Consider the following 23799-nt stretch of genomic DNA (forward strand, 5'->3'; position numbering starts at 1 on the left):
CGCGAGGAGCCCCTCCTCACCTTGTAAAACTCCTTCAGCTCCTCGGAGCGGTTGAAATCCAAGTTGAAGCGGGAGTAGGACGGGGCGTGCAGCCACCTGTCCCAGCCCCGTGCCCTGCAGCCCAGCACGAGGCCGGGGTCGGGCGAGAAGAGGGTGGGGAACTGGCCCCCTTTGCTGTAGGGGCAGCGGCTGGTCTCCATGGCAGCGCTGCGGAAATCCTGGAAGTATTTCATGGTGGTGTTCCCGTAGGTGTCCCCGAAGGAAAACACCGTGTTGGGGACATGCCCACGGTACCTGCAGAAAAGAGATAGAAGCCGTGAGGCTGGGGGCACCCTGGGGACGGGACCCTCGTCTCTCCGTCTAAATGCACCATGCGCGGCCGGGAGGGGCGGATGGCTCTGGTTTAGCTACATCAGAGAGGGCCCCAACGTACCCCCACTCAAAATCCCACCTAGGTCCTAGCTGAGAAAGCCAGGAGGAGGGGAGAGAGAGGCTCCTCTCAGGTCTGGGTGCCTCTGCTTACACCCTGAAACGGCGCCTTCCCCTCACCTTCCCATGCAGAGCGGCAGCTGGCCAGCTACAGGCGTGATGCTGAGGAAGGGAAGCCAGGAGGCCGGGAGCGCACGCACTGGGCTGAGTCCCGTACACCGCCGCTAATTCTGGGTGGGTCCCACAGGAGCCTGCGTTGCGGAGCGTGGCCGTCAGTGGCCGATCTCTGACATTCGGGCCCCAGGCGGACACCTGGAATTAACGGGTACCTCGAAGTCCCTTACGCTCCTGTGTCTCCACGCCCCCGTCTGCAAAATGGGGCTAAGACCTGCCAGTGTCGAGGGGAGTTCAGGAGGGTCACAGAGACCAAGAGAGGAGCATTGGAGTGAGGGCATAGTCGACACTTGTCAACTGAAACATCACCAGGTTACACGCCCCAGGACTGATTGACCCTCCACGGCGCTGGCCGGGGGATGGAGCCGAGAGTCACCCCACTAGACATGAGCTCCACGCTTCATCAGCAGGGTAAGTCTGTAAGACCCGATCCTCAACCGGCGTGAACAGACCCAGTTCCTCAGAGCTACTGCGCTCATGTGCACCGGCTCACAGATTAGGTGCCATTCCTGGTCGCTCTGGCAACGTTTGTAGCAGAAAACCGCACTGATAATAAGAGCTTAAAGAAGAGCAAGGATGCTGTAATAGATCCCCCTTGTCTCCTCCCCTCCCCCCCCCAAAAAAGCCATTTCTGCTTCAGTGCGTCTGCAGCGAATGTGCACAAGTTGACATTATTCTCACACTGGCTCGTCACGACGATTGCTCGGAATCGGCGTCACGGCTCCACTAGCACCCTCCGGCTTTCTGACTGCAGAGGGGGAGGGGTAGCTCAGTGGTTTGAGCATTGGCCTGCTAAACCCAGGGTTGTGAGTTCAATCCTTGCAGAGGCCATTTAGGGATTTGGGGCAAAAATTCATCAGGGATGGTACTTGGTCCTGCTGAGAAGGCAGGGGACTGGACTCAATGACCTATCAAGCTCCCCTCCAGTTCTAGGAGCTAGGCAATCTCCATTATTATTAACATACAGGCTCGCGAAGGCCAAGAGGGCGAACTTGCGGCCGAGTCTCAGAGAGCGTGTTTTTATTCCCTGGCTTAGATTCCGCAAGGGGCTGGCTTGAACAGAGCACCTGCTTCTCTCTTTCACTGCGCTAATTCGAGGGGGGGGCGGAGGGGGATGGAATGTGGCTGCACCATAAAGATTTTCTGCACGTTGCCTCTAAAGAGCCTTTCCGATGGCGAAAAATGACCCAGTTTGAGACGGCAACAATAAGATCCGGCCAGGTCCAGGTGCTGTTTGAAAGATCCGCGCTTTACATACAGCTGAAAGACCTCGGAGAAGAGAGGGATCGATCCAATAACCACGGCTAGGAGTGGGGGGGAGGGCGGGGGGAGATGCAAAAGGGCCAAAGAGCCCTTGGATATGGTTTCCCCACCAATTAGGCCCTGGGGGTGGGGAGCGCACCTCGGGGGAACGTCGGGGGGAGGAGGGAGCAAAGGCTCCCCCACCCCCAGATAAATTATGGTCTGTGGGTGGGGAAGAAGGGAAGTAACCTGGCTCCGCCCCTTCGGCTTGAGGCCCCGCCCCTTCCGGCATGGCCCCGGGTCACCTCAAACATTTCTGAAGTGGGCCCTGGCAAAAAAATTCTTGCCCACCCCTGAGCTAGACAGTGCTTGGGCTGCCACGGGGCAGGGGACTGGACTCGGCCTCGCGAGGTCCCTTCCAGTTCTCGTGTGCTGGGTCCATGGCTCTGGGCCGGCACCGGGTACGTCTCACGCAGGCGGAGTCTGCCTGATGGAGGACGGCTGAAGAAAAGCCCTTCGGTTTCCTTGCAGCCGACTCCCGGCTAGGAGCCGGCCCGGAGCTGAGCGCCCGGAGCACTCCTGAGCCGCCGCGCCCTCCCTCCAGGAATGTTTGGGGCCCCCTCCAAGGAACAGCTGCTAAGAAAGAGCCCCGAGTCTGCCTGCAGCCAGCGACTGTGCAAAGAAAGGCCTGCGGGCCAGGGAGCACCCTGCAGCATCCGGGAGCTGCGTCAACCCTGTCTCGCCGGCCTGAGGAACGGCACCGGTCCCCGCGCCAGGCCCCCATCCCCTCTGTCACCGGTCCCCGCGCCAGGCCCCCATCTCCTCTGCCACCGGTCCCCGCGCCAGGCCCCCATCTCCTCTGCCACCGGTCCCCGCGCCAGGCCCCCATCTCCTCTGCCACCGGTCCCGGCGCCAGGCCCCCATCTCCTCTGCCACCGGTCCCCGCGCCAGGCCCCCATCTCCTCTGCCACCGGTCCCCGCGCCAGGCCCCCCATCTCCTCTCCACCGGTCCCGGCGCCAGGCCCCCATCTCCTCTGCCGCCGGTCCCCGCGCCAGGCCCCCATCTCCTCTGCCACCGGTCCCCGCGCCAGGCCCCCATCTCCTCTGCCGCCGGTCCCCGCGCCAGGCCCCCATCTCCTCTCCACCGGTCCCCGCGCCAGGCCCCCATCTCCTCTGCCACCGGTCCCCGCGCCAGGCCCCCATCTCCTCTGCCACCGGTCCCCGCCCCAGACCCCCATCTCCTCTCCACCGGTCCCCGCGCCAGGCCCCCATCTCCTCTGCCACCGGTCCCCGCCCCAGACCCCCATCTCCTCTCCACCGGTCCCCGCGCCAGGCCCCCATCTCCTCTGCACCGGTCCCCGCGCCAGGCCCCATCTCCTCTGCCACCGGTCCCCGCCCCAGACCCCCATCTCCTCTCCACCGGTCCCCGCCCCAGGCCCCCATCTCCTCTGCCACCGGTCCCCGCGCCAGGCCCCCATCTCCTCTGCCACCGGTCCCCGCGCCAGGCCCCCCATCTCCTCTGCCACCGGTCCCCGCGCCAGGCCCCCATCTCCTCTGCCACCGGTCCCCGCCCCAGACCCCCATCTCCTCTCCACCGGTCCCCGCGCCAGGCCCCCATCTCCTCTGCCACCGGTCCCGGCGCCAGGCCCCCATCTCCTCTGCCACCGGTCCCCCGCGCCAGGCCCCCATCTCCTCTGCCACCGGTCCCCGCCCAGACCCCCATCTCCTCTCCACCGGTCCCCGCCCCAGGCCCCCATCTCCTCTGCCACCGGTCCCCGCGCCAGGCCCCCATCTCCCTCTGCCACCGGTCCCGGCGCCAGGCCCCCATCTCCTCTGCCACCGGTCCCCGCGCCAGGCCCCCATCTCCTCTGCCACCGGTCCCGCGCCAGGCCCCCATCAACTCTGCCACCGGTCCCCGCGCCAGGCCCCCATCTCCTCTGCCACCGGTCCCCGCGCCAGTCCCCATCACCTCTGCCACCGGTCCCCGCCCCAGGCCCCCATCTCCTCTCCACCGTCCCCGCGCCAGGCCCCCATCTCCTCTGCCACCGGTCCCCGCGCCAGGCCCCCCATCTCCTCTCCACCGGTCCCCGCGCCAGGCCCCCATCTCCTCTGCCACCGGTCCCCGCGCCAGGCCCCCATCTCCTCTGTCACCGGTCCCGGCGCCAGGCCCCCATCTCCTCTGCCACCGGTCCCCGCGCCAGGCCCCCATCTCCTCTGTCACCGGTCCCCCGCCCCAGACCCCCATCTCCTCTCCAACGGTCCCCGCGCCAGGCCCCCATCTCCTCTGCCACCGGTCCCCGCGCCAGGCCCCCATCTCCTCTCCACCGGTCCCCGCGCCAGGCCCCCATCTCCTCTGCCACCGGTCCCCGCCCCAGGCCCCCATCTCCTCTCCAACGGTCCCCGCGCCAGGCCCCCATCTCCTCTCCACCGGTCCCCGCGCCAGGCCCCCATCTCCTCTCCAACGGTCCCCGCGCCAGGCCCCCATCTCCTCTCCACCGGTCCCCGCGCCAGGCCCCCATCTCCTCTCCAACGGTCCCCGCGCCAGGCCCCCATCTCCTCTCCACCGGTCCCCGCGCCAGGCCCCCATCTCCTCTGCCACCGGTCCCCGCGCCAGGCCCCCATCTCCTCTGCCACCGGTCCCCGCCCCAGACCCCCATCTCCTCTGCCACCGGTCCCCGCGCCAGGCCCCCATCTCCTCTCCACCGGTCCCGCGCCAGGCCCCCATCTCCTCTGCCACCGGTCCCGGCGCCAGGCCCCCATCTCCTCTGCCACCGGTCCCCGCGCCAGGCCCCCATCTCCTCTGCCACCGGTCCCCGCGCCAGGCCCCCATCAACTCTGCCACCGGTCCCCGCGCCAGGCCCCCATCTCCTCTGCCACCGGTCCCCGCGCCAGGCCCCCATCACCTCTGCCACCGGTCCCCGCCCCAGGCCCCCATCTCCTCTCCACCGGTCCCCGCGCAGGCCCCCATCTCCTCTGCCACCGGTCCCCGCGCAGGCCCCCATCTCCTCTCCACCGGTCCCCACGCCAGGCCCCATCTCCTCTGCCACCGGTCCCCGCGCCAGGCCCCCATCTCCTCTGCCACCGGTCCGGCGCCAGGCCCCCATCTCCTCTGCCACCGGTCCCCGCGCCAGGCCCCCATCTCCTCTGCCACCGGTCCCCGCGCCAGGCCCCCATCTCCTCTGCCACCGGTCCCCGCGCACCGGTCCCCGCGCCAGGCCCCCATCTCCTCTGCCACCGGTCCCGGCGCCAGGCCCCCATCTCCTCTGCCACCGGTCCCGGCGCCAGGCCCCCATCTCCTCTGCCACCGGTCCCCGCGCCAGGCCCCCATCTCCTCTGCCACCGGTCCCCGCGCCAGGCCCCCATCACCTCTGCCACCGGTCTCCGCGCCAGGCCCCCATCTCCTCTCCACCGGTCCCCGCGCCAGGCCCCCATCTCCTCTGCCACCGGTCTCCGCGCCAGGCCCCCATCTCCTCTGCCACCGGTCCCCGCGCCAGGCCCCCATCTCCTCTGCCACCGGTCCCCGCGCCAGGCCCCCATCACCTCTGCCACCGGTCTCCGCGCCAGGCCCCCATCTCCTCTGCCACCGGTCCCCGCGCCAGACCCCCATCTCCTCTGCCACCGGTCCCCGCGCCAGTCCCCCATCTCCTCTGTCACCGGTCCCCGCCCCAGGCCCCCATCTCCTCTGCCACCGGTCCCCGCGCCAGACCCCCATCTCCTCTGCCACCGGTCCCCGCGCCAGTCCCCCATCTCCTCTGTCACCGGTCCCCGCGCCAGGCCCCCATCTCCTCTGCCACCGGTCCCGGCGCCAGGCCCCCATCTCTTCTGCCACCGGTCCCGGCGCCAGGCCCCCATCTCCTCTCCACCGGTCCCCGCGCCAGGCCCCCATCTCCTCTGCCACCGGTCCCCGCGCCAGGCCCCCATCTCCTCTGCCACCGGTCCCGGCGCCAGGCCCCCATCTCTTCTGCCACCGGTCCCGGCGCCAGGCCCCCATCTCCTCTGCCACCGGTCCCCGCGCCAGGCCCCCATCTCCTCTGCCACCGGTCCCCGCGCCAGGCCCCCATCTCTTCTGCCACCGGTCCCGGCGCCAGGCCCCCATCTCCTCTCCACCGGTCCCCGCGCCAGGCCCCCATCTCCTCTGCCACCGGTCCCCGCGCCAGGCCCCCATCTCCTCTCCACCGGTCCCCGCGCCAGGCCCCCATCTCCTCTGCCACCGGTCCCGGCGCCAGGCCCCCATCTCCTCTCCACCGGTCCCCGCGCCAGGCCCCCATCTCCTCTGCCACCGGTCCCCGCGCCAGGCCCCCATCTCCTCTGCCACCGGTCCCCGCGCCAGGCCCCCATCTTCTCTGCCACCGGTCCCCGCGCCAGGCCCCCATCACCTCTGCCACCGGTCCCCGCGCCAGGCCCCCATCTCCTCTGCCACCGGTCCCCGCGCCAGGCCCCCATCTCCTCTGCCACCGGTCCCCGCGCCAGGCCCCCATCTCCTCGCGCCAGGCCCCCATCTCCTCTGCCACCGGTCCCCGCGCCAGGCCCCCATCACCTCTGCCACCGGTCTCCGCGCCAGGCCCCCATCTCCTCTGCCACCGGTCCCCGCGCCAGGCCCCCATCTCCTCTGCCACCGGTCCCCGCCCCAGACCCCCATCTCCTCTCCACCGGTCCCCGCCCCAGGCCCCCATCTCCTCTGCCACCGGTCCCCGCGCCAGGCCCCCATCTCCTCTGCCACCGGTCCCGGCGCCAGGCCCCCATCTCCTCTGTCACCGGTCCCCGCGCCAGGCCCCCATCTCCTCTGCCACCGGTCCCCGCCCCAGACCCCCATCTCCTCTCCAACGGTCCCCACGCCAGGCCCCCATCTCCTCTCCACCGGTCCCCGCGCCAGGCCCCCATCTCCTCTCCACCGGTCCCCGCGCCAGGCCCCCATCTCCTCTGCCACCGGTCCCCGCGCCAGGCCCCCATCTCCTCTGCCGCCGGTCCCCGCGCCAGGCCCCCATCTCCTCTGCCACCGGTCCCCGCGCCAGGCCCCCATCTCCTCTGCCACCGGTCCCCGCGCCAGGCCCCCATCTCCTCTGCCACCGGTCCCCGCGCCAGACCCCCATCTCCTCTGCCACCGGTCCCCGCGCCAGTCCCCCATCTCCTCTGCCACCGGTCCCCGCGCCAGTCCCCCATCTCCTCTGCCACCGGTCCCCGCGCCAGGCCCCCATCTCCTCTGCCACCGGTCCCGGCGCCAGGCCCCCATCTCTTCTGCCACCGGTCCCGGCGCCAGGCCCCCATCTCTTCTGCCACCGGTCCCGGCGCCAGGCCCCCATCTCCTCTCCACCGGTCCCCGCGCCAGGCCCCCATCTCCTCTGCCACCGGTCCCCGCGCCAGGCCCCCATCTCCTCTGCCACCGGTCCCCGCGCCAGGCCCCCATCTCCTCTGCCACCGGTCCCCGCGCCAGACCCCCATCTCCTCTGCCACCGGTCCCCGCGCCAGGCCCCCATCTCCTCTGCCACCGGTCCCCGCGCCAGGCCCCCATCTCCTCTGCCACCGGTCCCCGCGCCAGGCCCCCATCACCTCTGCCACCGGTCTCCGCGCCAGGCCCCCATCTCCTCTGCCACCGGTCCCCGCGCCAGGCCCCCATCTCCTCTGCCACCGGTCCCCGCGCCAGGCCCCCATCTCCTCTGCCACCGGTCTCCGCGCCAGGCCCCCATCTCCTCTGCCACCGGTCCCCGCGCCAGGCCCCCATCTCCTCTGCCACCGGTCCCCGCCCCAGGCCCCCATCTCCTCTCCACCGGTCCCCGCGCCAGGCCCCCATCTTCTCTGCCACCGGTCCCCGCGCCAGGCCCCCATCTCCTCTGCCACCGGTCCCCGCGCCAGGCCCCCATCTCCTCTGCCACCGGTCCCCGCGCCAGGCCCCCATCCCCTCTGCCACCGGTCCCCGCGCCAGGCCCCCATCCCCTCTGCCACCGGTCCCCGCGCCAGGCCCCCATCCCCTCTGCCACCGGTCCCCGCGCCAGGCCCCCATCTCCTCTCCACCGGTCCCCGCCCCAGGCCCCCATCTCCTCTCCACCGGTCCCCGCCCCAGGCCCCCATCTCCTCTGTCACCGGTCCCCGCGCCAGGCCCCCATCTCCTCTCCACCGGTCCCCGCCCCAGGCCCCCATCTCCTCTGTCACCGGTCCCCGCCCCAGGCCCCCATCTCCTCTCCACCGGTCCCCGCCCCAGGCCCCCATCTCCTCTGCCACCGGTCCCCGCGCCAGGCCCCCATCTCCTCTGCCACCGGTCCCCGCGCCAGGCCCCCATCTCCTCTGCCACCGGTCCCCGCGCCAGGCCCCCATCTCCTCTGCCACCGGTCCCCGCGCCAGGCCCCCATCTCCTCTGCCACCGGTCCCCGCGCCAGGCCCCCATCCCCTCTGCCACCGGTCCCCGCGCCAGGCCCCCATCTCCTCTGTCACCGGTCCCCGCGCCAGGCCCCCATCTCCTCTGTCACCGGTCCCCGCGCCAGGCCCCCATCTCCTCTCCACCGGTCCCCGCGCCAGGCCCCCATCTCCTCTGCCACCGGTCCCGGCGCCAGGCCCCCATCTCCTCTGCCACCGGTCCCCGCGCCAGGCCCCCATCTCCTCTGTCACCGGTCCCCGCGCCAGGCCCCCATCTCCTCTGCCACCGGTCCCCGCGCCAGACCCCCATCTCCTCTGCCACCGGTCCCCGCGCCAGGCCCCCATCTACTCTGCCACCGGTCCCCGCGCCAGACCCCCATCTCCTCTGCCACCGGTCCCCGCGCCAGGCCCCCATCTACTCTGCCACCGGTCCCCGCGCCAGGCCCCCATCTCCTCTGCCACCGGTCTCCGCGCCAGGCCCCCATCTCCTCTGCCACCGGTCCCCGCGCCAGGCCCCCATCTCCTCTGCCACCGGTCCCCGCCCCAGACCCCCATCTCCTCTCCACCGGTCCCCCCGCCAGGCCCCCGCGCCAGGCCCCCATCTCCTCTGCCACCGGTCCCGGCGCCAGGACCCCATCTCCTCTGCCACCGGTCCCGGCGCCAGGCCCCCATCTCCTCTGCCACCGGTCCCCGCGCCAGGCCCCCATCTCCTCTCCACCGGTCCCCGCGCCAGGCCCCCATCACCTCTGCCACCGGTCCCCGCGCCAGGCCCCCATCTCCTCTCCACCGGTCCCCGCGCCAGGCCCCCATCTCCTCTGCCACCGGTCCCCGCGCCAGGCCCCCATCTCCTCTCCACCGGTCCCCGCGCCAGGCCCCCATCTCCTCTGCCACCGGTCCCCGCGCCAGGCCCCCATCTCCTCTGCCACCGGTCCCCGCGCCAGGCCCCCATCTCCTCTGCCACCGGTCCCCGCGCCAGGCCCCCATCTCCTCTGCCACCGGTCCCCGCGCCAGGCCCCCATCTCCTCTGTCACCGGTCCCCGCGCCAGGCCCCCATCTCCTCTGTCACCGGTCCCCGCGACAGGCCCCCATCTCCTCTGTCACCGGTCCCCGCGCCAAGCCCCCATCTCCTCTGTCACCGGTCCCCGCGCCAGGCCCCCATCTCCTCTGCCACCGGTCCCCGCGCCAGGCCCCCATCTCCTCTGCCACCGGTCCCCGCGCCAGGCCCCCATCACCTCTGCCACCGGTCCCCGCGCCAGGCCCCCATCTCCTCTGCCACCGGTCCCCGCGCCAGGCCCCCATCTCCTCTGCCACCGGTCCCCGCGCCAGACCCCCATCTCCTCTGCCACCGGTCCCCGCGCCAGGCCCCCATCTCCTCTGCCACCGGTCCCCGCGCCAGGCCCCCATCTCCTCTGCCACCGGTCCCCGCGCCAGGCCCCCATCACCTCTGCCACCGGTCTCCGCGCCAGGCCCCCATCTCCTCTGCCACCGGTCCCCGCGCCAGGCCGCCATCTCCTCTGCCACCGGTCCCCGCGCCAGGCCCCCATCTCCTCTGCCACCGGTCTCCGCGCCAGGCCCCCATCTCCTCTGCCACCGGTCCCCGCGCCAGGCCCCCATCTCCTCTGCCACCGGTCCCCGCCCCAGGCCCCCATCTCCTCTCCACCGGTCCCCGCGCCAGGCCCCCATCTTCTCTGCCACCGGTCCCCGCGCCAGGCCCCCATCTCCTCTGCCACCGGTCCCCGCGCCAGGCCCCCATCTCCTCTGCCACCGGTCCCCGCGCCAGGCCCCCATCTCCTCTGCCACCGGTCCCCGCGCCAGGCCCCCATCCCCTCTGCCACCGGTCCCCGCGCCAGGCCCCCATCCCCTCTGCCACCGGTCCCCGCGCCAGGCCCCCATCTCCTCTGCCACCGGTCCCCGCCCCAGGCCCCCATCCCCTCTGCCACCGGTCCCCGCGCCAGGCCCCCATCTCCTCTCCACCGGTCCCCGCCCCAGGCCCCCATCTCCTCTCCACCGGTCCCCGCGCCAGGCCCCCATCTCCTCTGCCACCGGTCCCCGCGCCAGGCCCCCATCTCCTCTGCCACCGGTCCCCGCGCCAGGCCCCCATCTCCTCTGCCACCGGTCCCGGCGCCAGGCCCCCATCTCCTCTGCCACCGGTCTCCGCGCCAGACCCCCATCTCCTCTGCCACCGGTCCCCGCGCCAGACCCCCATCTCCTCTGCCACCGGTCCCCGCGCCAGGCCCCCATCTACTCTGCCACCGGTCCCCGCGCCAGGCCCCCATCTCCTCTGCCACCGGTCTCCGCGCCAGGCCCCCATCTCCTCTGCCACCGGTCCCCGCGCCAGGCCCCCATCTCCTCTGCCACCGGTCCCCGCCCCAGACCCCCATCTCCTCTCCACCGGTCCCCCCGCCAGGCCCCCGCGCCAGGACCCCATCTCCTCTGCCACCGGTCCCGGCGCCAGGCCCCCATCTCCTCTGCCACCGGTCCCCGCGCCAGGCCCCCATCTCCTCTCCACCGGTCCCCGCGCCAGGCCCCCATCTCCTCTGCCACCGGTCCCCGCGCCAGGCCCCCATCTCCTCTCCACCGGTCCCCGCGCCAGGCCCCCATCTCCTCTGCCACCGGTCCCCGCGCCAGGCCCCCATCTCCTCTCCTCCGGTCCCCGCGCCAGGCCCCCATCTTCTCTGCCACCGGTCCCCGCGCCAGGCCCCCATCACCTCTGCCACCGGTCCCCGCGCCAGGCCCCCATCTCCTCTCCACCGGTCCCCGCGCCAGGCCCCCATCTCCTCTGCCACCGGTCCCCGCGCCAGGCCCCCATCTCCTCTGCCACCGGTCCCCGCGCCAGGCCCCCATCTCCTCTGCCACCGGTCCCCGCGCCAGGCCCCCATCTCCTCTCCACCGGTCCCCGCGCCAGGCCCCCATCTCCTCTGCCACCGGTCCCGGCGCCAGGCCCCCCATCTCCTCTGCCACCGGTCCCCGCGCCAGTCCCCCATCTCCTCTCCACCGGTCCCCGCGCCAGGCCCCCATCTCCTCTGCCACCGGTCCCCGCGCCAGGCCCCCATCTCCTCTCCACCGGTCCCCGCGCCAGGCCCCCATCTCCTCTGCCACCGGTCCCGGCGCCAGGCCCCCCATCTCCTCTGCCACCGGTCTCCGCGCCAGACCCCCATCTCCTCTGCCACCGGTCCCCGCGCCAGACCCCCATCTCCTCTGCCACCGGTCCCCGCGCCAGGCCCCCATCTCCTCTGCCACCGGTCCCCGCGCCAGGCCCCCATCACCTCTGCCACCGGTCTCCGCGCCAGGCCCCCATCTCCTCTGCCACCGGTCCCCGCGCCAGGCCCCCATCTCCTCTGCCACCGGTCCCCGCGCCAGACCCCCATCTCCTCTCCACCGGTCCCGGCGCCAGGCCCCCATCTCCTCTGCCACCGGTCCCCGCGCCAGGCCCCCATCTCCTCTGCCACCGGTCCCCGCGCCAGACCCCCATCTCCTCTCCACCGGTCCCGGCGCCAGGCCCCCATCACCTCTGCCACCGGTCTCCGCGCCAGGCCCCCATCTCCTCTGCCACCGGTCCCCGCGCCAGGCCCCCATCTCCTCTGCCACCGGTCCCCGCGCCAGGCCCCCATCTCCTCTGCCACCGGTCCCCGCGCCAGGCCCCCATCTCCTCTGCCACCGGTCCCCGCGCCAGGCCCCCCATCTCCTCTGCCACCGGTCCCCGCCCCAGACCCCCATCTCCTCTCCACCGGTCCCCGCGCCAGGCCCCCATCTCCTCTGCCACCGGTCCCCGCGCCAGGCCCCCATCTCCTCTCCACCGGTCCCCGCGCCAGGCCCCCATCTCCTCTGCCACCGGTCCCCGCGCCAGGCCCCCATCTCCTCTCCACCGGTCCCCGCGCCAGGCCCCCATCTCCTCTGCCACCGGTCCCCGCGCCAGGCCCCCATCTCCTCTGCCACCGGTCCCCGCCCCAGGCCCCCATCTCCTCTGCCACCGGTCCCCGCGCCAGGCCCCCATCTCCTCTGTCACCGGTCCCCGCGCCAGGCCCCCATCTCCTCTGCCACCGGTCCCGGCGCCAGGCCCCCATCTCCTCGCCACCGGTCCCGGCGCCAGGCCCCCATCTCCTCTGCCACCGGTCCCCGCGCCAGGCCCCCGTCTCCTCTGCCACCGGTCCCGGCGCCAGGCCCCCATCTCCTCGCCACCGGTCCCGGCGCCAGGCCCCCATCTCCTCGCCACCGGTCCCGGCGCCAGGCCCCCATCTCCTCTGCCAACGGTCCCCGCGCCAGGCCCCCATCTCCTCTGCCACCGGTCCCGGCGCCAGGCCCCCATCTCCTCTGCCACCGGTCCCCGCGCCAGGCCCCCATCTCCTCTGCCACCGGTCCCCGCGCCAGGCCCCCGTCTCCTCTGCCACCGGTCCCCGCGCCAGGCCCCCGTCTCCTCTGTCACCGGTCCCCGCGCCAGGCCCCCATCTCCTCTGTCACCGGTCCCCGCGCCAGGCCCCCATCTCCTCTGCCACCGGTCCCCGCGCCAGGCCCCCATCTCCTCTGCCACCGGTCCCCGCGCCAGGCCCCCATCTCCTCTGTCACCGGTCCCCGCGCCAGGCCCCCATCTCCTCTGTCACCGGTCCCCGCGCCAAGCCCCCATCTCCTCTGTCACCGGTCCCCGCGCCAGGCCCCCATCTCCTCTGCCACCGGTCCCCGCGCCAGGCCCCCATCTCCTCTGCCACCGGTCCCCGCGCCAGGCCCCCATCTCCTCTGCCACCGGTCCCCGCGCCAGGCCCCCATCTCCTCTCCACCGGTCCCCGCGCCAGGCCCCCATCTCCTCTGCCACCGGTCCCCGCGCCAGGCCCCCATCTCCTCTGCCACCGGTCCCCGCGCCAGGCCCCCATCTCCTCTCCACCGGGCTCCGGAGCCTGGAGGGGGTTGGGAAAGTCCCGTCTGTGTCCCGGGAGAGGTGGGTTTGCTCCTCAACAGCTTTGGTCCTGAAAACAGCTCGACCCATTCGCCTGACACGTATAAACGCCCCCTCCCGCCCCCCCGCCAAGAGCCAACGTGCTCGAAAGGGGAGACGGAGCCCAGGCAAACAGGGGTGCCCCGTCGCCTGCTCCTGTGACGGAGAAACCACAACGGCCTGAGATCGGGAGTCCAGGGCCTGAGCACCGCTCCAAGGCCAGCCTCGGAGAAACAGGGACGGGCAGCAGGTGGAGACGGGCAGAGAGGAGGGAAACGCGGGGCCACCGGGGGCCCCGCTCGGCCGCTAGGGGACCGGGGAGGGAGGAAGAGCAGAAACTCCTCTGATTTCCCCGGGGAAAGGCTGGTCCAGGCCTCACTGAAGATATATAGCATGGTGCCAGGTCCTATATAGCCCCCTTTGCCCCAGGCCTCACCCCCACCCAGCCCTGCTCAGCTCCCCCCCACTCCACCTGTGCCCCCCTACACCGCTCGGATCCCCCCCCCACTCCACCTGTGCCCCCCTACACCGCTCGGCTCCTCCCCACTCCACCTGTGCCCCCCTACACCGCTCGGCTCCTCCCCACTCCACCTGTGCCCCCCTACACCGCTCGGCTCCCCCCCCCACTCCACCTGTGCCCCCCTACACCGCTCGGATCCCCCCCCACTCCACCTTTGCCCCCCTACACCGCTCGGATCCCCCCCACTCCACCTGTGCCCCCCTACACCGCTCGGATCCCCCCCCACTCCACCTGTGCCCCCCTACACGGCTCGGCTCCCCCCCACTCCACCTGTGCCCCCCTACACCGCTCGGATCCCCCCCCACTCCACCTGTGCCCCCCTACACCGCTCGGATCCCCCCCCACTCCACCTGTGCCCCCCTACACGGCTCGGCTCCCCCCCACTCCACCTGTGCCCCCCTACACCGCTCGGATCCCCCCCCACTCCACCTGTGCCCCCCTACACCGCTCGGCTCCCCCCCCACTCCACCTGTGCCCCCCTACACCGCTCGGATCCCCCCCCCACTCCACCTGTGCCCCCCTACACCGCTCGGCTCCCCCCCACTCCACCTCTGCCCCCTACACCGCTCAGCTCCCCCCACTCCACCTCTGCCCCCCTACACCGCTCGACTCCCCCTCCACTCCACCTGTGCCCCCCTACACCGCTCGGCTCCCCCCCACTCCACCTGTGCCCCCCTACACCGCTCGGCTCCCCCCCCACTCCACCTCTGCCCCCCTACACCGCTCAGCTCCCCCCCACTCCACCTGTGCCCCCCTACACCGCTCGGCTCCCCCCCACTTCACCTGTGCCCCCCTACACCGCTCGGCTCCCCCCCACTCCACCTGTGCCCCCCTACACCGCTCGGCTCCCCCCCCACTCCACCTCTGCCCCCCTACACCGCTCAGCTCCCCCCCACTCCACCTGTGCCCCCCTACACCGCTCGGCTCCCCCCCACTTCACCTGTGCCCCCCTACACCGCTCGGCTCCCCCTCACTTCACCTGTGCCCCCCTACACCGCTCGGCTCCCCCCTACTCCACCTGTGCCCCCCTACACCGCTCGGCTCCCCCCCACTCCACCTGTGCCCCCCTACACCGCTCGGCTCCCCCCCACTCCACCTGTGCCCCCCTACACCGCTCGGCTCCCCCCCACTCCACCTCTGCCCCCTACACCGCTCAGCTCCCCCCACTCCACCTCTGCCCCCCTACACCGCTCGACTCCCCCTCCACTCCACCTGTGCCCCCCTACACCGCTCGGCTCCCCCCCACTCCACCTGTGCCCCCCTACACCGCTCGGCTCCCCCCCCACTCCACCTCTGCCCCCCTACACCGCTCAGCTCCCCCTCCACTCCACCTCTGCCCCCCTACACCGCTCGGCTCCCCCCAACTCCACCTCTGCCCCCCTACACCGCTCGGCTCCCCCCCCGCTCCACCTCTGCCCCCCTACACCGCTCAGCTCCCCCCCACTCCACCTGTGCCCCCCTACACCGCTCGGCTCCCCCCCACTTCACCTGTGCCCCCCTACACCGCTCGGCTCCCCCTCACTTCACCTGTGCCCCTCTACACCGCTCGGCTCCCCCCTACTCCACCTGTGCCCCCCTACACCGCTCGGCTCCCCCCCACTCCACCTGTGCCCCCCTACACCGCTCGGCTCCCCCCCACTCCACCTGTGCCCCCCTACACCGCTCGGCTCCCCCCCACTCCACCTCTGCCCCCCTACACCGTTCTGCTCCCCCCCCACTCCACCTCTGCCCCCCTACACCGCTCGGCTCCCCCCCCACTCCACCTCTGCCCCCCTACACCGTTCGGCTCCCCCCCCACTCCACCTCTGCCCCCCTACACCGCTCGGCTCCCCCCCCACTCCACCTGTGCCCCCCTACACCGCTCGACTCCCCCCCACCCACCTCTGCCCCCCTACACCGCTCGGCTCCCCCCCACTCCACCTCTGCCCCCCTACACCGCTCGGCTCCCCCCCCACTCCACCTGTGCCCCCCTACACCGCTCGACTCCCCCCCACTCCACCTCTGCCCCCCTATACCACTCGGCTCCCCCCCCACTCCACCTCTGCCCCCCTACACCGCTCGGCTCCCCCCCCACTCCACCTCTGCCCCCCTACACCGCTCGACTCCCGCCCACTCCACCTCTGCCCCCCTACACCGCTCGGCTCCCCCCCACTCCACCTCTGCCCCCCTACACCGCTCGGCTCCCCCCCACTCCACCTCTGCCCCCTACACCGCTCGGCTCCCCCCCACTCCACCTCTGCCCCCCTACACCGCTCGGCTCCCCCCCACTCCACCTGTGCCCCCCTACACCGCTCGGCTCCCCCCCACTCCACCTGTGCCCCCCTACACCGCTCGGCTCCCCCCCACTCCACCTCTGCCCCCTACACCGCTCAGCTCCCCCCACTCCACCTCTGCCCCCCTACACCGCTCGACTCCCCCTCCACTCCACCTGTGCCCCCCTACACCGCTCGGCTCCCCCCCACTCCACCTGTGCCCCCCTACACCGCTCGGCTCCCCCCCCACTCCACCTCTGCCCCCCTACACCGCTCAGCTCCCCCTCCACTCCACCTCTGCCCCCCTACACCGCTCGGCTCCCCCCAACTCCACCTCTGCCCCCCTACACCGCTCGGCTCCCCCCCCGCTCCACCTCTGCCCCCCTACACCGCTCAGCTCCCCCCCACTCCACCTGTGCCCCCCTACACCGCTCGGCTCCCCCCCACTTCACCTGTGCCCCCCTACACCGCTCGGCTCCCCCTCACTTCACCTGTGCCCCTCTACACCGCTCGGCTCCCCCCTACTCCACCTGTGCCCCCCTACACCGCTCGGCTCCCCCCCACTCCACCTGTGCCCCCCTACACCGCTCGGCTCCCCCCCACTCCACCTGTGCCCCCCTACACCGCTCGGCTCCCCCCCACTCCACCTCTGCCCCCCTACACCGTTCTGCTCCCCCCCCACTCCACCTCTGCCCCCCTACACCGCTCGGCTCCCCCCCCACTCCACCTCTGCCCCCCTACACCGTTCGGCTCCCCCCCCACTCCACCTCTGCCCCCCTACACCGCTCGGCTCCCCCCCCACTCCACCTGTGCCCCCCTACACCGCTCGACTCCCCCCCACCCACCTCTGCCCCCCTACACCGCTCGGCTCCCCCCCACTCCACCTCTGCCCCCCTACACCGCTCGGCTCCCCCCCCACTCCACCTGTGCCCCCCTACACCGCTCGACTCCCCCCCACTCCACCTCTGCCCCCCTATACCACTCGGCTCCCCCCCCACTCCACCTCTGCCCCCCTACACCGCTCGGCTCCCCCCCCACTCCACCTCTGCCCCCCTACACCGCTCGACTCCCGCCCACTCCACCTCTGCCCCCCTACACCGCTCGGCTCCCCCCCACTCCACCTCTGCCCCCCTACACCGCTCGGCTCCCCCCCACTCCACCTCTGCCCCCTACACCGCTCGGCTCCCCCCCACTCCACCTCTGCCCCCCTACACCGCTCGGCTCCCCCCCACTCCACCTCTGCCCCCTACACCGCTCGGCTCCCCCCCACTCCACCTCTGCCCCCTACACCGCTCGGCTCCCCCCCACTCCACCTCTGCCCCCTACACCGCTCGACTCCCCCCCACTCCACCTCTGCCCCCTACACCGCTCAGCTCCCCCCCACTCCACCTCTGCCCCCTACACCGCTCGGCTCCCCCCCACTCCACCTCTGCCCCCCTACACCGCTCGGCTCCCCCCCACTCCACCTCTGCCCCCTACACCGCTCAGCTCCCCCCCACTCCACCTCTGCCCCCCTACACCGCTCAGCTCCCCCCACTCCACCTCTGCCCCCTACACCGCTCGGCTCCCCCCCACTCCACCTCTGCCCCCTACACCGCTCGGCTCCCCCCCACTCCACCTCTGCCCCCCTACACCGCTCGGCTCCCCCCCCACTCCACCTCCCCCCCACTCCACCTCTGCCCCCTACACCGCTCAGCTCCCCCCCACTCCACCTCTGCCCCCTACACCGCTCGGCTCCCCCCCCACTCCACCTCTGCCCCCTACACCGCTCGACTCCCCCCCACTCCACCTCTGCCCCCTACACCGCTCAGCTCCCCCCCACTCCACCTCTGCCCCCTACACCGCTCGGCTCCCCCCCACTCCACCTCTGCCCCCCTACACCGCTCGGCTCCCCCCCACTCCACCTCTGCCCCCTACACCGCTCAGCTCCCCCCCACTCCACCTCTGCCCCCTACACCGCTCGGCTCCCCCCCACTCCACCTCTGCCCCCCTACACCGCTCGGCTCCCCCCCACTCCACCTCTGCCCCCTACACCGCTCAGCTCCCCCCCACTCCACCTCTGCCCCCCTACACCGCTCGGCTCCCCCCCACTCCACCTCTGCCCCCCTACACCGCTCGGCTCCCCCCCACTCCACCTCTGCCCCCCTACACCGCTCGGCTCCCCCCCACTCCACCTCTGCCCCCTACACCGCTCAGCTCCCCCCCACTCCACCTCTGCCCCCTACACCGCTCAGCTCCCCCCCACTCCACCTCTGCCCCCTACACCGCTCGGCTGGCTGGTCCCTCAATTCCCGTAGCTCCTGCTGCTGCTGGTGAGTGGAGGGGGCAGCTCCAGCCGCTGCTGGCACCAGGCACCAGCCAGTAATCTCCCAGGGGCTCTGCCAATACACAGGGCCCGGGGCAGCTGCCCCATGGACTCAGAGAACAGGGGTGGCCACGCTTGCTGGCCGACCGAGCTCTACGACAACCTTCAGGAGCGCTAGAGCCGGCACACAGCTGCCGGGAGTCGGGGCTCCGGGACACTGGCAGACCTCTGCTGGGGCTCCGGGTTTTGGTCCCATTCTTGCCGAAGTCTCTTCAGCAGGTTGTCCTGTGGGGCGGAAGCCGGCAGGCCCCCGTTCCGGCTGGGCGGAAGCCTGTTGCAAGGTCCCGAGCTCCCCTCCCCCACACCGTCTGGTAGGTGGAGAGTGGGGGAGAGGAGGCCTGGACATGTGTGGCCACCTCTAAGCTCCCAGGCTAAAAGCAGGTGAGCTACTTTCAAGGCCAGGTAAGAGACGACCATGGAGGGGGTTTGAAACACCGCTCGCTTGCTCAGCCCGTGCGGTCTGTATCGTATCACTCGAAGGAAATAGTCAGGAGGAACCGGGACAGCCCGCTGCAGTTGTTTTCTGCACAAAGGCACCTCCGACTCGTGCCGTCTCGTTAAGAACCAAACATGGGATTTGAGCATCGTTACCCGAGCCCTGTTCCATATTCTCCTACTGGGGCCGTAGGCCTGGCCGCTGTCCCAGACAGGATCCTGGGCCGGAGAGACGCTGGCGTGACCCAGTGTGGCCGGATTGACGAAACCCGATTGATCTAGGGACAGTCTGAACCCGGAGAGCTCTCAGACGTCGTCCTGAAATCAGACACCGCCAAACTGGCCCTGCTAAGGAGCCCTGAGCTCCAGATGAAGGAAACCTGCAAGTTGCAAGGACTTCCAAGGACAGGGATTAAACTCTCCAGGAATGAAAAGCTTTGGCCACTTGACAGGTCAATGTAGTTGAGAAGTTAGAGGCACCAAACACAGGAGCTGCAAAACCCAGTGTTCTACCGCAACCATCTCTTGGTCTCTGCGCCCTGGCAGGGTTTTGCATTGTTGTAGGTGCCTAAGACTGGACCAAGATTAGGGTCTACTCACAACTTAACCAATGGCTTCCTGATGGCCCTTTTAATAATGGAGATGCCTATCTCCTAGAACTGGAAGGGACCTTGAAAGGTCATTGAGTGCAGCCCCCTGCCTTCACAGCAGGACCAAGTACCATCCCTGACAAATTTTTGCCCCAAATCCCTAAATGGCCCCCACAAGGATTGAACTCACAACCCTGGGTTTAGCAGGCCAATGCTCAAACCACTGAGCTACCCCTCCTTCCCCATGCTACACCTGTGCTGAATGGCTGTAAAGTGCCACTTTGAGACCTGCCCACGGTTGCAAAGCACTTGGAAGCCAACCATTGGTTTGTTTCTAGTACGGTTGTGCCATGAGGCCCCACTGAAATTAGTCCGTGGATGGAACAGGCTCTGTAAATGCAGGATGCTGATAATTGGCGACCAGACCACTCATCTGCATGGGCAACGTGGCTAAACGATGGTTGCCAAGTCAACCAGAGCGGCAATTATCTCCTGACGTTGATAGGCTTCAAATCTCCACCCGCACATTTTGGCATCTTGACTCTCCTTGGGACTGGTCTGGAGCTATGTGAAAGCCACTGGCGGGGCGGGCGCCTCATTTTCTGCTCCCACTATGAGAGGGGCGCCTCGGGAAGAGCAGCCGAACATGGACTCGTGCAGAGCTGTCCATTCGCGGAGGGAGCCAGGGCCCGGGGCAGGCATGGCATGAAATACGGCGCATGGCTCTGCACAGGGGTTGCATGGGCAGCCTTCATTCCTCAATGTGAGTGCCCCACTTTGCAACTCTCCTGCTCTGAACATGTTTTTTAATGTAACTAGTATAAGAGAAATGACAGTCAGTGAGAACTGTTAGATCGTCTAACACGGGGCAGGCAACTACGAATAGCGGGTGGGCCCCAGCAGCCCAGGGTCCACTGGGCCTCTACCTGTGGGCTCACAACCCCCCTGTCTGCCCCCGCCCTCTCACGCTTCTCACACACTTACCTGCTCCCCCTCCCACCCAGCACTTTCGGAGTGCGCAAATCCCCTGGTTCGTGCTCCGTCCCCTCCCCGCACCTTCCCCTCCCTCCCAGAGCTGGAGCGCCACGAATCAGCTGTTCGCAGCATTCCGGCTCACCAGCTGTTCCCAGCATTCCGGCTCGCCAGCTGTTCGCAGCATTCCGGCTGTTGGGCTACCTCTGGACCGCAGCGCTTTTCTGGGATACCGGAAGTATCCAGGAAAAGCAACGCCATGTCCAAGGAAGGTGTCCGCGTTTTCGAACATTGTGTATCTTTTTCCGATTTAACAGTGCAGTCTAGACGTAGCCCTGGAGGGAGGGAGAGGAGCAGGGATGGAGCACGGATCAGGCAATTTGCGTCGCCCTCTGAAAGAGCTTGGAGGGAGGGGAGAGTGCAGGGCTGTGTGAGAGGCGTGTGGGGGAAAGGAGCCGCCAGGGCATCCGTGGGCTGCAGATGGAGCCCCAGTAGGTTGTATGGGTGTCACATTACTGAGTTGGAGGGAAGCAGCCAGATCGCTGCTGCACCCATAGGTGGGGGTGTTGGCCCCAGAAATTGGTATGAAAGGGAGCCATGTGGGGTATTGAATGGGAGCTTATTGTTTGTTAATCTTATGTACGCTATTTATGTGAGTATATAATGTCTGTGTGTGTAGGTAGGAATCTGTAATCTGTGTGGAAGCTGAATATTTCTGTGAATGTGGTTAAGCATGGCTATGGACAGGCTGAGTAGCAAAGCCCTGTGGAACAATGGCTCTCAATAGGCTATGGACACACCCAAAGAATGGGGTTTTGTCACCTGAGGGCAGCCAGCAGGGAACATAGAGATTGGCCTCTGACCAGGTGACTGGCTGCATACAAGAAGAGGCCAGGAAGGAGTATAAAGAGGCCATGCGGTCGATGCCATTTTGTTCTCAGCTCAGCACTTCATCCCAGAGGCAGCACTGCAGGGATTGAAGAGCCCGGAAGACCTGTGAACCCATCCTGATCGTAGGATGTGCAATAAGGACTTTTAAACCAGCAGCTGCAACATCTCTGCTAGAGCCTGCATCGAGAACTGGGAGATTCGGTGCATGTAACGTACTGTACTTTAATAACCTTACTCTCAGGCTTTTCTTTCTTGTAATAATAAACCTTTAGATATAGATTCTAAAGGATTGGCCCAGCGTGATTTGTGGGTAAGGTCCAGAGGGTAAATTGACCAGGGATCTGTGGCTGGTTTCTTGGAACCGGACAGAACTTGTTCGGGGTAGGTGGGATTGGGTGTTAGGACCCCCCACCTGTGTATGAGGCCCGGGGCCATCTGGGGCACGGATATTGCTGGGGTATCAGAGGGGTTTTGCTCGGGAGGCTTCAGGCAGGTTGCTGAAGCGCTCTGTGAGACTGGTTTGTGGCCTGTTTGGAGAGGTCGCCAGTCAGGGAGACTGTAAGGAGCCCCGGATTTGAGCAATTCGCCCTGAGCGGACGCCCTCAGCTGTGCCCAGACACGGCCCGGTCCGTCACAATGGGGCCTGTGGGTGGCAGGCTGCCCACCACGGCTCTGATCCCTTTAATCTGGATGGAAATGTCCCCAGCACGGAGGCATTCGCCACTTCCCTTGGGATTCTGCAGCTGAATTTCCCACCTTCTACTTTCCCCTCACTTCTCCTCTTCCTGCCCCAGGCCATCTTGCTCCCTCCTTGGTTTCTGACAGTCCTCAGCTGCCTGCCGAGGCTCACGTCCCTGGTGAGCTGTCACGCAGCCAAGCTAAGCAGACGGTGCTCTTTGGTCTTTCCCACTCAGCCTGCTACCTGCTGAGCCTTTCCCATCCCGGCAAGCCGAGTTCAGAGAGACTCTCCGGGCCCAGCACAGCTGAAAGGGCACCCGAGGGGACGAAGAAATAGACCAGCATTCTGAGTTCCTGTTTCAAGACAAGGCCTAATTACGATCTCGTTTTCCGTTATTATCCGAGGACAAAACCAGGCTACATGGTGGTGGAACGGTTTTCAAGGCACAGGTTGGGGCTCCCTGGTCCAGTACCCTCCTGACCTGTCCAGCCCTGAAGCAGGGGATTCGCTAGACCATGCTTGCTGCTCCGCTCCCGGCCCCTCTCCTGGCCCCAGCTTGGCGTAGTGGGGGGCTGTCTGCTCTGTGACCCGGGTCTCCCTGCGCTGGGATGGGAGATTCTCACTGACTCTCCCAAATGTGGATTAACCCAGACACCCCGGCTCAGCCTCCCAGGGAGGGAGACAAAGGAAGGAGGGCGAGACCAGCACCTGGCTGGGGGGCAGGGCTGGAGGAGAGTTTTAGTTTCTGTCTGGGATCATGGAGGAAGCAGCCTAAGCAAGGGGCTGGGATTTAGGGGGCCAGTCTCCCCCATTGCAAGGGGGGCTGAGGCATCCTAGGCCTGCCCTGGAACCAGATGACATCTGTGCTGTGCTGCATCCTGGAGAAGCAATAAACCACCTCTATTCTACTGGCTGGTGGAGTCTGTTCGTGCCACTATGGGGGTGCAGGAGGCGGGGGGACCCCGACGCGCCGCCACACCAGGGAACTGTGACTCTGCTGCTCTGCTCCATGGGACGGTGCACCTCTAATCAACAGGCCCACCGGAGCACATGCGCGCCGCTTCTGGACTCATTCTTGTGCAAGACTCCGCCGAGCGTCCACACGGCCCGCCCGCTCTTGCGCAAGGAAATGGACAGTACAGCGTGGGAAGAGAGGGCGTCTTGTGCAAGAGCGACGCTCTTTTTAACAGCTATAAGCTCTCTTGTGCTGGAGCTCTTGTGCAAGAGGGCAGTGTGGACGTACGGCAGGTGTTTCCTGCGCAAGAAAGCCCTACGGCTAAAACGGCCAGCGGAGCTTTCTTGCGCAAGAGAGCGTCCGCACTGCCATGGGCGCTCTTGCGCAAAAGCACAGCTCGCACGTGGCAGGTGGACGTGTTCTTGTGCAAGACTTCTTGCACAAGAACCCTTGCACAAGATGTTCTTGCGCAAGAAGCCGCCAGTGTAGACACAGCCCCTGAGTCCGACAACGCTCCCCAGCCGACGAGACCAACGACCACAGACCACGGGACCACCGACGAGGCCAAAGCTGAGATATTGCCAGCTGAGATATTGCAACCTGCCCATCGTCATTCCAGGCTTAATAGGCCAAAGAAGGAAACTACTTTGAACTCCAGCGGGCGATGGTCTCTGAACTGGCTGTACCAGGTACCGCCCTGTGCTCTGCTCCCTCAGCGTGCTGAGGAACACACCTTCGAAGGGCGTAGCGCAGCGGTGTTTGACGGGTTAACTCTAGCGACGACAGCTGCCCTCCCTGCTCCCGGGTTAAACTTGAGAGGCGCTACCCGGTTACACAAAGGGCCACGGAAAAGCACTTTGTGCCCAGCACTGACCTAATTAACGTTCATTTTCCAAGCGGCGTAACTGATACCTGTTTTGATGTCTCACTAGCTCATTGCTGCTCGGATGGATGTGGCACGTGGACGTGGGGCCAGACACCAAAAGGGGAGTCGTGAGCTGCTAGGGGAATTGGGTTACT

The 23799-nt window shown here is 68.9% G+C and overlaps 1 protein-coding gene across 3 annotated transcripts in view; it reads right to left on the bottom strand.

Annotated features, from left to right (window-relative positions):
* CIMIP2C (ciliary microtubule inner protein 2C) overlaps positions 1 to 23799 on the bottom strand; it is a 56877-nt gene that overhangs the window by 27717 nt on the left and 5361 nt on the right. For 2 of the 3 annotated variants that reach the window (XM_075925969.1, XM_075925971.1), the window contains exon 2: positions 21 to 294. In XM_075925969.1, coding sequence (XP_075782084.1) covers positions 21 to 294 — 274 coding nt within the window. Of the gene's footprint in view, positions 1 to 20; positions 295 to 549; positions 686 to 23799 lie in introns of those variants that run through there. The other variant, XM_075925970.1, reaches the window with a different exon arrangement.

Source organism: Pelodiscus sinensis, chromosome 3 (genome assembly GCF_049634645.1).
Source record: "Pelodiscus sinensis isolate JC-2024 chromosome 3, ASM4963464v1, whole genome shotgun sequence".
NCBI classification, from domain to species: Eukaryota; Metazoa; Chordata; order Testudines; family Trionychidae; genus Pelodiscus; species Pelodiscus sinensis.